Genomic DNA, 12,055 nt, shown 5'->3' on the forward strand with positions numbered 1-12,055 from the left:
CTCGTGCGGAGGCACGAGGACAACGAACAGGAGCTGCTCGCTCCGCTCGTAGGCCTCGTCGTGGGCCAGATCCAGCCAAGGCCTAGGAGCCCATTGCCTGGCCTCTCTTCCACCGAATGGGCCTTGGCCCATGTGAGCAGCGCCCAGCCCCTCTCCTGTGCTTGTTGGGCTAGGTATTTTCAGCCCGTGGATGTGTTTTTTTCCCTGGACAAATTTGCTAATATTTCCTTCACATGCGTAATTATAGAATATGCCATCATTTTAAAATGCTCATACCTAAATAACTGTGCATCATATTAAAATGAACTTTATATGTAAGATGCTTAGAATTTTGTGTAGATTAATAATATGCCACTTTTATCCATGTTTCAAATGTTTAATATGTTGTGTGTTTAAATTTTCCTATTGCCATGCTAAAATGCTTTATTTCATAACTTAATAACCGTAGCTCCAAATTTAATAAACTTTATATGTAAATGGGGTGGAAAAATGCCTAGTTTATCATGGTGTACTTGCTTTGCATGTTTAACAACTCTAAAATATGGTTTAGGGCAGAACAGTACCAAATATAATATATGCTCATGAGGATTTACCGGACTTGTTGCTTGTTGTTCCGGCCTCATTTAAACTTGCCTAGATAGGTAGTTTATTATGCTTCACCTCTTTCCATGTTAATCAATATTTAATATTGTTGGGTACATAAACGAGATCGAACTAAATAACTTTAATGTGGTGTTCCATCAATATGCAACTCGTTGCATATTGAACTCCATTTAACTTGTAGTTTTGTTTGTGCTCTTTGCCATGCCATGCCTCATTAAACCGGTCATGCATCATACTTGGTTGTGCATCATGCCATGCTTATATGATGGTTGTTTACTATGTTGTTTGCTTCTTTCCGGTGTTGCTTCTTCGGGTTAGTTCCGATAATGTCGCGTTTGCGAGGATCCGTTCGACTACGTCTGTTTGTCTTCTTCATGGACTCGTTCTTCTTCCTTGGGGGATCTCAGGCAAGATGACCATACCCTCGAAACCACTTCTATCTTTGCTTTCTAGTTGTTCGCTCTATTGCCACGCCGCGCTACCTACCACTTGCTATATCATGCCTCCCATATTGCCATGTCAAGCCTCTAACCCTCCTTTCCTAGCAAACCGTTGTTTGGCTATGTTACCGCTTTGCTCAACCCCTCTTATAGCGTTGCTAGTTGCAGGTGAACATTAAGTTTGTTCCATGTTGGAACATGGTTATTGTTGGGATATCACAATATCTATTATTTTATTTAATGCATCTATATACTTGGTAAAGGGTGGAAGGCCCGGCCTTATGCCTGGTGTTTTGTTCCACTCTTGTCGCCCTAGTTTCCATCATACCGATGTTATGTTCCTTGATTTTGCATCCCTTACGCGGTTGGGTGTTATGGGAACCCCTTGATAGTTTTCTTTGAATAAAACTCCTCCATCAAGGCCCAACCTTGGTTTTACATTTTCCTAACAACCTATTACCCTTCCCTTGGGTCGGCCAACCCAAGGGTCATCTTTATTTTACCCCCCCGGGCCAGTGCTTCTCTAAGTGTTCGTCTGAACCGGGCAACCTGCGGGGCCACCTCGGGGCAACTTGAGGGCTGGTTTTACTCGTAGCTTGACTTATCCAGCGTGTCCTGAGAACGAGATACGTGCGACTCGTATCGGGATGTCGACACATCAGGCGACTTTGCTGGTCTTGTTTTACCATTGTCGAAATGTCTTGTAACCGGGATTCCGAGTCTGACCGGGTCTTCCTGGGAGAAGGAATATCCTTCGTTGACCGTGAGAGCGTGTGATGGGCTAAGTTTGGACACCCCTACAGGGTTTGAACTTTTGAAAGTCGTGCCCGCGGTTATGGGCAGATGGGAATTTGTTCATGTCCGGTTGTAGAGAACTTGAAACTTAACTTAATTAAAATGCATCAACCGCATGTGTAGCCGTGATGGTCTCTTTTCGGTGGAGTCTGGGAAGTGAACACGGTTCTTGTGTTATGCTTGAACGTAAGTAGTTTCAGGTTCACTTCTTGATCATTTCTAGCTTCACGACCGTGCGTTGCTTCTCTTCTCGCTCTTATTTGCGTATGTTAGCCACCATATATGCTTAGTGCTTGCTGCAGCTCCACCTCATTACTCTATCCTACCCATAAGCTGAAATAGTCTTGATCTCGCGGGTGTGAGATTGTTGAGTCCTTGTGGCTCACAGATACTTCCAAACAGTTGCAAGTGCCAACGATACGAGTGCTGGTGACGCAACCGAGCTCAAGTGGGAGCTCGATCAAGATCTTGGTCGTTGTTATCTTTCATTTCCTGTTGATCAATAGTGGAGCCCAGTTGGGACGATCGGGGATCTAGCATTTGGGGTTGTCTTCCTTTTATTTTGGTTCCGTAGCCAGACCTTGATTGTATTCTGGATGATGTATGTTTAACTTGTATTTGTGTGAAGTGGCGATTGTAAGCCAACTCTTTATCCCTTTCTTATTCAGTACATGGGATTGTGTGAAGATTACACTTCTGGCGACAAACATACCATGCGGCTATGCCTCTAAGTCGTGCCCCGACATGTGGGAGATATAACTGCATTGTGGGTGTTACAAGTTGGTATCAGAGCCTTCCCTGACTTAGGAGCCCGCTGCTTGATCGAATCACTGACGTTGTTGAGTCTAGAAGAAAATGTTTTCAATCTTAGAATTATATATATCAGAGAGTAGGATTCTTTTTACTCCTCAGTCCCTTTGTCGCTCTAGTGAGGCCTCCTGACGTAGATGTTTTGACTCTTCTCTTCTCAAATTTCACAAAAAAAAATTTAGGATCACGCGGGTATCTTGGAATCGTTCCGATAGTTTTGTGACGAGAAGTTTGTTCTTGGTGCCTCCTGACATTTAGGGGTTATGGCAGTGTCCCGGGGAGTTGAGCTCCAAGGTGTTTTCGTCACAATTTTATCGTTGTAGTTCTGGAATACCCGAGCTTCGCCGACATCGAAAATCTCTTTTATGCAGTTGTTGGTGAGATAACCTAGACGCCACCCAGTACTGGGGCGGGAGTTCGGAAGTATTGCCATAAATCGTATAACGGATGCTTTTCGAAGGTTGAGGTAAATGATCCGAAGGTTTCTTGGTTATGTGTTGAAGGATGGATACAGCTGGATGTAGGATTTGCTAGTTTTGGGTGAGATATTATGCTTCCCTGTATCCCCAACACCTGATTGCATAACCAGAAGTTTCGGGAGTTTATAAGTGGGAATTCAAGTATCACGTAGGAATTCTTTCCAACGGACACATGATACGATATGGGATCTATCATATGTTTGTTTCCGACTTATTTTGCAAGCCAATACTTTGTTTTGTTTTGGTTTGTGGTATTTGAGTTGCTTCGAAGTCAAATGTTGATTCCATACCTTGCCTAAGCAGTGTTCTCATATTTCTATGAGAATACTAATCCTTCATGATAATCGAGATTGTCATGTCAATCCTTTTTCATCCGGTGTGTTTTCTCTTCAAGTGGATCCGATCATTTTAAACATCCGCAAGTCCAATAAGTTCTCTCAACGGTGTTCGTTTCATCCGCCCCCAAGTTGTCTTTGTTTTCCCGCCCACCCACCCTTTTTCTTCAAGGACTCAGATTTCTTATTCAAGTATCCTTTTATTGATGTGAAGTCTCTCCATTCTTTTCCGTCAATGTTCTTATCCGGTTATTCTCAGGAAGATACTAAGGAAGCTTCAAGCTTATCATTCTCCGTTCTTTTTTCTTCTCTGGTGGATTCAATTCAAGCTTTGTTGATCATATCCTTTCCTTGTTTCAAATGTTTTCTCATGTCGGTGCACCTCTTAATCATCCACTTCTCGCTATTCAATTGTTCCGGAGTGCTGAAGATATCTCAAAGATTCGTGTTTCCACTCTCCATTCGTTCAAGCTCTTTCGACGATGTTATCTAATTCAAGCCATTTAATTCAACCGGTGCAATCTCTCTTTTCAAGCAATCTTTTCAACGGTGTTTCTTTTGAGTGGGCCTTAACCCACAGGTTTTCCCAGGATCTTACCTGACTCTTCTTTTTTTGCCGGTGTTATTCTCAAATTCTTTTCAAAGTTTTGACATAAGAATGAGTTATCATCAGTCAAATTCCTTTCTCCAAGATCTTTCAATTTCTTTTCATCGTTGTTTCAACCTTTCTAATTTTCATTCCAGAGTGCCTCAACAACTCATGGCGGTGTTTCTCATCGTCATTCTCAACATTTGAAGACCGAAGAAGTGTTTTTCCTCCAAATCTTATCAGTTCTCTCAGAGATGCATAGCTCAAGCTTGATGCCATCCTCTCATAATTGTTTTCGATTGTGAGAATTCTTTTCACCCATCGGGAGTAGTTCAGGAGTCTTTTCAGTTTTATTCAACGAATTCCATCATTTCGGGTTTATTCATTCTCAGCTTTCAGCTCTCGTTCTCCAATTCTTACCGGTGCATCATTCAAGTATTCTCTAATCAGCTCGTGATCTCTTCGTTCTCATGTTTATAAATCCCAGCAAGTATCTTCATTTTTTTCCAATGCTTCCCGGTGATTGGTGCCTTTGCTATTTTTAATTTTCAATTCTTACGGTGATTCATTCAAGATTTCTCTTCCTTCGTTATCATATAAATTTATTCGTTGTTTTAATCCTACTGGTGGTCCATTGAGTTTATGATATACCTCTCTTAATCATTTCAACTAGAATAAGTAGTATGCCAAATCCATTGCTTGTCATGAATTTGAATTGGTGAAGGATACGCATAACATAATTCTTATTCTTGCTTCATTCAAGTGATTGATTCATTCTTTCGGAGTTTGTTCATGATGAGTAAATTCTTGGTTCAAGTGCTTCATACTTTTCCCGGAGTTCCAAGATCTCAGTTATATCACCAACATGATTCATCTAAATCTTTACAAGGCTTCACCTTATGTTCTCAACTTCTCTTCCTTTTGATCATTCTTTTATTACTGGAGCTCTTCATGGAGGCTCGACATGGTTGTTCGTCAATGATTCATTTCATTGTTCAATTGTTCTTCAAGTTTTCTCTCGAAGTTAAGATCCGGCAAGCTATACTCCAAAATAAACATGGTGCTCAACATATGTTTTGTTTTGAGGAATTCAAGCATTCTTAATCTTGCATTCCGAAATGCAATTATTTCATATATCATCTTTTGAGGTGGTGTTATGTCATTGTTGATAATTTCCCTTTGTGTTTCATGATTCACAAGTTTTCAAGAGTGACATATCTTAAATCCATCATTTTCAATTCATTCAGGACATCTTTTTCAATCCTATCAATCTCGTCATTGGAGTTATCTTGGGTTATATTTCACCTAAAGCTTTCCCTATGGATTGTTGCTATTTATGGTGCTTATAAATGACCCAAGTTCTTCATTTATCCTCCTAGTGAAATAAGTTTCTCGTCTCCTTGTTGATATCAATCCAATCTATCGTTTCTGTAGTGGTAGAATTTCACCTCATGATTTGGAGAAGTTGTCCATAAGCCCACTACAAGTTCATTCGTTTCGTTGTTGGTTTTCCAACAACTCCGTTATAACCTTCTTGGAAGAGTGCTATCCAAGCTCATTTGTGGCAGAAGTTGGTGTTTTCATTTACATTCTTTTATTCCAATGAGCTATCTTCTATTCTTTCTTCTGGAGGCTTTGTGATGTTGTTCTATTCAACTCATCATCTCATTTTTGTCAAGGATCATGTTCTTTACTTTTGCTTATCCATTCAACCAGAGTGTCGTGTCCTTCATTCAAGTTCTCTCATCTTATCAACTTTTTCCTCCCTTCTCAACTGGAGTGCCGTCTAAAATCGTTCTTACCCACTGTGCCATTCTTTCAATAGTTCCGAAGGCAGTGTGTTGTTGATTTCATCAAGTATCATCCAATCTTCCCAAGTTCATATTCAATTCCTTTCATTTATAGTCGGAGTGCTATCCAAATTATATCATTCTTATTCCTTCTCTATCTTGTTTTGACCGGAGTCTTGTGTCTATCATACCTTTTCTAACTGGAGTCGCATCCAAGTGCTTTCATTTTGCCAAGTTAATATTATTGCCTTCCATTCCAACCAGAGAGTTGTCGTAATTGATCTTTATCGTTCTTGTACATCTCTTTTCATCCGGAGTGCTTGCATGTACTTCTTGTCCTTTATGACACTTTTCTTATGCCTTTCAACCTACAGGGTTCTAGTAATGTTCCTTGTTCCTCTTGTCTAACAGAGTGTTTGCAACTTTGTTCTTCCTTGTTGCATTTTTTTCTTTCAATTTGTTCAACCTCGCAAGGTTCTCTGGTTTCACTCGTTTGTCAAAGAAGCAACTTAGTTTTACCTCTTCTCCTCCTCTTCCGTTTTCCCTCAGGTGCCATCTTAGATCTCGAGATGAGATCCTCTTGTATTGGTGGAGTGTTGTGACGCCCCGAGACTGTTGTGTCAGGTGTCTTCTGGTTTTGCGCCGTTGTTGCCATGTCATTTGCTTGCATGTCACATCTTGCCATGTCATCATGTGCATTGCATCATCATGTTTTCAAAACTTGCATGCGTCTCGGTCTCCCCGTTCTTTCCGTTGTCCGTTCTGAGCCCAGACACACTTGCACGCGCCCGCGGCATGTCCGAAATAGTATTTTATAAGTGGCCAGAAAATGTTCTCGGAATGGATTGAAAGTTGGCGTGCCGTCTTATTATAGTGTAGATAGACCGCCTGTAAAATTTCATCGCATTCGGAGTTCGTTTGATGCCCCAACAGATAACTATAGCGACAATATAGTCGGTTTATTCGTCAGACATTTCGGTCTCCGAAACAGTCGCTGGGCCTCTCTCTCTCCTCTCTTCTCAGTCTATCTCTCTAACACAGCCCACCTTACCCCCCCCCCAGTCCGACCGGTGCCATCGGATCGTGATCAGAGGGATCTGGAAGCCCCCAAATTCCTGTAACCAAGTCCATGTGTCTATATATAGTCCTTCCCCTTCCATTTTTGGAACTATAAACCCCCTCCACCTGCTTCTAGCCTCCCCCTCGGGATCCCCGTAGCCGCCAGCCTCCTCCTCCTTGATTTCAGCACCAGCAAATCCCTCCGCCGCCACTTGTCGCACCCCCATAGGCCAGCCCCGCCACCGGCGACGCGCGCAGCCAAACAGGCGCTGCCACATCGCGCCCAGCGCCTCCACCAGCCCTGCAGCCCGCCTGGCTCAACCGAGGCCCGCCCGGGCCAGAGCCCCTTCACCTGCAGCCGCCATGACTGCTCCTCCTCGATCCGACTTGGACCGGGAGGGAGCCCGAGCGCTACTCTCCCCCGCCGCGACGACGAGTCCGACTGCCTGCAACCGTCGTTGGAGGCATGGACCGCCGCCACCCCAGGTCATCAGCCCGCCATTACGCCCTCGATTCCTCTCTGCTCCCTCTCCCTGATGAGTTTCCTCTATCTCTCTCCTGTAGGATTTCCCCCGTCGCTGCCTTGGGAAGCTCCAGCGACCCCCCACCTCACCAGATATGGCGGATCTCGGCCTCCTTCGCCCGTTCCAGGTCCTCCTCCACGCCTCCCCGTCAGCGAGCCGCCGTCGTCCGCCGCCACACATGCCGTCCTCCTCCCTTCTCATGCGGAGGCACGAGGACGACGAGGAGGAGCTGCTCGCTCCGCTCGTAGGCCCCGTCGTGGGCCAGATCCAGCCAAGGCCCAGGAGCCCCTTGCCAGGCCTCTCTTCCACTGAACGGGCCTTGGCCCATGTGAGCAGCGCCCAGCCCATCTCCTGTGTTTGTTGGGCTAGGTAGTTTCAGCCCGTGGACGTGTTTTTTTCCTGGACGAATTTACTAATATTTCCTTCACATGCATAATTACAGAATATGCCATCACTTTAAAATGCTCACACCTAAATAACCGTGCATCGAATTAAAACAAACTTTATATTTAAGATGCTTAGAATTTTGTGTATATTAATAGTATGCCACTTTTATCCATGTTTGAAATGTTTTAAATGTTGTTTGTTTAAATTTGCCTATTGCCATGCTAAAATGCTCTATTTCATAACTTAATAACCATAGCTCCAAATTTAATAAACTTTATATGTAAATGGGGTAGAAAATGCCTACTTTATCATGTTGTACTTGCTTTGCATGTTTACCAACTCTAAAATATGCTTTAGGGCAGAACATTACCAAATCTAATATATGCTCATGAGAATTTACCGGACTTGTTGCTTGTTGTTCCGGCCTCATTTAAACTTGCCTAGATAGGTAGTTTTATTATGCTCCACCTCTTTCCATGTTAATCAACATTTAATATTGTTTGGTACATAAACGAGATCGAACTAAATAACTTTAATGTGGTGTTCCATCAAAATGCAACTCGTTGCATATTGAACTCCATTTAACTTATAGTTTTGTTTGTGCATTTTGCCATGCCATGCCTCATTAAACCGGTCATGCATCATACTTGGTTGTGCATCATGCCATGATTATGTGATGGTTGTTTACTATGTTGTTTGCTTCATTGTGGTGTTGCTTCTTCGGGTTAGTTCCGGTAATGTCGCGTTTGCGAGGATCCATTCGACTACGTCTGTTTGTCTTCTTCGTGGACTCGTTCTTCTTCCTTGCGGGATCTCAGGAAAGGTGACCATACCCTCGAAATCAATTCTATATCATGCCTCCCATATTTCCATGTCAAGCCTCTAACCCTCCTTTCCTAGCAAACCGTCGTTTGGCTATGTTACCGCTTTGCTCAGCCCCTCTTATAGCGTTGCTAGTTGCAGGTGAAGATTAAGTGTGTTCCATGTTGGAACATGGTTATTGTTGGGATATCACAATATCTATTATTTTATTTAGTGCATCTATATACTTGGTAAAGGGTGGCAGGCTCGACCTTATGCCTGGTGTTTTGTTCCAGTCTTGCCAGCCTAGTTTCCGTCATACCAGTGTTATGTTCCTTGATTTTGCGTCCCTTACGCGGTTGGGTGTTATGGGAACCCCCTGATAGTTCTCTTTGAATAAAACTCCTCCAGCAAGGCCCAACCATGGTTTTACATTTTCCTAACAACCTATTACCCTTCCCTTGGGTCAGCCAACCCAAGGGTCATCTTTATGTTAACCCCCCGGGCCAGTGGTTCTCTAAGTGTTGGTCCGAACCGGGCAACCAGTGGGGCCACCTCGGGGCAACTTGAGGGCTGGTTTCACTCGTAGCTTGACCTATCTTGTGTGTCCTAAGAACGAGATACGTGCGACTCCTATCGGGATGTCGACACATCGGGCGGCTTTGCTGGTCTTGTCTTACCATTGTCGAAATGTCTTGTAACCGGGATTCCAAGTCTGATCGGGTCTTCCTGGGAGAAGGAATATCCTTCATTGACCGTGAGAGCTTGTGATGGGATAAGTTGGGACACCCCTGTAGGGTTTGAACTTTTGAAAGTCGTGCCCGCGGTTATGGGCAGATGGGAATTTTTTAATGTTCGGTTGTAGAGATCTTGAAACTTAACTTAATTAAAATGCATCAACCGCGTGTGTAGCCGTGATGGCCTCTTTTCGGCGGAGTCTGGGAAGTGAACACGGTTCTTGTGTTATGCTTGAACGTAAGTAGTTTCAGGATCACTTCTTGATCATTTCTAGCTTCATGACCGTGTGTTGCTTCTCTTCTCGCTCTTATTTGCGTATGTTAGCCACCATATATGCTTAGTGCTTGCTGCAGCCCCACCTCATTACTCTATCCTACCCATGAGCTTAAATAGTCTTGATCTCGCGGGTGTGAGATTGCTGAGTCCTCGTGGCCAACAGATACTTCCAAACAGTTGCAGGTGCCGACGATACGAGTGCAGGTGACGCAACCGAGCTCAAGTGGGAGCTCGATGAAGATCTTGGTCGTTGTTATCTTTCGTTTCCTGTTGATCAGTAGTGGAGCCTAGTTGGGACAATCGTGGATCTAGCATTTGGGGTTGTCTTCGTTTTATTTTGGTTCCGTAGCCGGACCTTGATTGCATTCTGGATGATGTATGTTTAACTTGTATTTGTGTGAATGGTGATTGTAAGCCAACTCTTTATCCCTTTCTTATTCAGTACATGGGATTGTGTGAAGATTACACTTCTTGCGACAAACATACCTAGCGGCTATGCCCCTAAGTCGTGCCCCGACACGTGGGAGATATAGCCGCATTGTGGGTGTTACATGGTGCGGACGACCTCAACCTCTGCCCATTTGGTGAATTTGTCGATGGCGACGTACACGAAAGCGGGATAGTCTGGAGGCCCTGAGCCGGTTGGTGGATTTGCTTGGCATACAACTGGCAGGCCTCGCAGGACCTCACCAGCTCAGTCGTGCCGTTGAGTGTCGTGGGCCAGTAGAACCCACTTCGGAATGCCTTGCCAACATGGGTACGTGACGATGAGTGACGCCCACAGTCTCCACCGTGTATGTCAGCCAGCAGCTCGTTCCCCTGCTCCCTAGAGATGCATTGCAAGAAAACATCATTTGGTCATTTTCTGTACAGCTCACCGTCCTAGATGCAGTATGTCGTAGCCTACCGGGCCACACGCTCCGCATCCTCCTCCTTCTCCGGAAGTGTCCCATGCACTAGATATGCCATGAAATCCTTGGTCCAGCACCCCTCCTAAGGCTCGAGTGCCAGGAGCAAACATGCTCCTGAGGTAGGGCCGCAAGCGGGGCCTCCTGAGGCTGGTGGATGAGGGAGTTCCTTTCGAGGTGATGTAGTCTCCGCGGCTGCATGGGTCACCGAAGGCTTGAAGAGTCTCTCTTCGAGGACACCAGGTTCTTGGGGTAGCCGCCTCGACGACTTCTTGGCGATTTCGTCAGCCTCCTTGTTAGTGTCGCGTGGCACATGCTATAGCTCTTGGGCCAGGAATTGCTTCTCCATCTTGCGCACTTCCGCGAGGTATGCCTCCATATGCTCGTCCCTTGGTTCATACACCTTGTTGCAGATGTTGACGAGGAGCTGCGAGTCATCCTTGATGGTGAGACGCTTCAACCCCAAGGCTGCGGCGGCCTTGAGGCCAGCGATCAACCCCTCGTACTGCGCGATGTTGTTGGAGACCTCACCCTGCTGGAAGCAGAGCTCCATGGCATAATATATCTTGTCTTGGGTGGGCGAGATGAGCATAGCACCAGCCCATGCCCCTTGTCGTGCGAAAGCGCCATCGAAGTACATGACCCAGCCATCCGGTGCTTCACTTGCCAATGAGAGGGATCGGCTCTCGCCCGCTTCGGGCTCCGGAGCGTCGGTCCATTCCACAAAGAAGTCGGCAAGCGCAGCTCCCTTGATAACCCTGGTCATGCTAAACTCCAACTAAAATGCTTGTAGTTCAATGTTCCATTCTACGACTCTCCCTGTGACATTGGGGCTCTGGAGCACCCTCTCCAGGGGATAGGCTGACACGACCTTAATTGGGTGGCCTTGGAAATAATGGCGTAGCTTGCGTGAGGCCACCAGGAGCGCGAGTATGAGCTTCTGCGGCATTGGGTACCGTGCTGTCGCGTCCCGTAGCACGGTGCTGGCAAAGTATACTGGGTGCTCGACGAGGGCGGGAGCATTGATGGAGCATGTGTCCTCCAGAGGTTGTGGTGCCTCCTGAGGCGGGGGAGGGCTCAGGAGCCTGGTCGCACATCTAGGACTTAGGGGGCCCTTGTACACCGTCTTGCTGGGTGTGATCATCTACGGGCATCGTCTTGGCTTTAGCGGCGCTGCCTAGCGATTGCACCATTCTAGCTGAGGGCGCGGTATTGCACCGTGGGTTCTTGACCCGGCGCTCCTCCCGAATTGCCCCCAACGCCGCGCTGGCGAAGTGGCTTGAGGGGGCGAGGTGCCACCATCACCGAGGGACTTGTTAGGTATATCTTGAGGTCTTGAAACGCCAGATCTTCCTCTGGGGTCCATTCGAACGGGCCTTTCTTCTTCATCAGCTTGAAGAATGGCAGGACGCGCTCCCCCAGCTTGGAGATGAAGCGCCCCACCGAGGTCACGCAGCCTGCAAGTTTCTGCATTTCCTTGAGAGTTTCTGGCGGGCTCATGTCTTCTATTGCCTTAACCTT

The 12,055-nt window shown here is 45.8% G+C and overlaps 1 protein-coding gene across 1 annotated transcript; it reads right to left on the bottom strand.

Annotated features, from left to right (window-relative positions):
• Nucleotides 1-10,850: 10,850 nt before the first annotated feature.
• Nucleotides 10,851-11,300, bottom strand: LOC147975769 (uncharacterized). The gene has a single exon (XM_087520572.1). It carries the CDS (start codon nt 11,298-11,300, stop codon nt 10,851-10,853), a length of 450 nt encoding a protein of 149 aa, XP_087376698.1.
• Between the last annotated feature and the right edge of the window lie 755 nt (nt 11,301-12,055).

Source organism: Triticum urartu, chromosome 4A (genome assembly GCF_056163025.1).
Source record: "Triticum urartu cultivar PI428250 chromosome 4A, HENAU_Tu73, whole genome shotgun sequence".
Classification (NCBI taxonomy): Eukaryota; Viridiplantae; Streptophyta; class Magnoliopsida; order Poales; family Poaceae; genus Triticum; species Triticum urartu.

Bases quoted from the DNA above. Each gene is read 5' to 3' on its own strand.
- LOC147975769 (XM_087520572.1), bottom strand. From the start codon at position 11,300: ATGACCAGGGTTATCAAGGGAGCTGCGCTTGCCGACTTCTTTGTGGAA.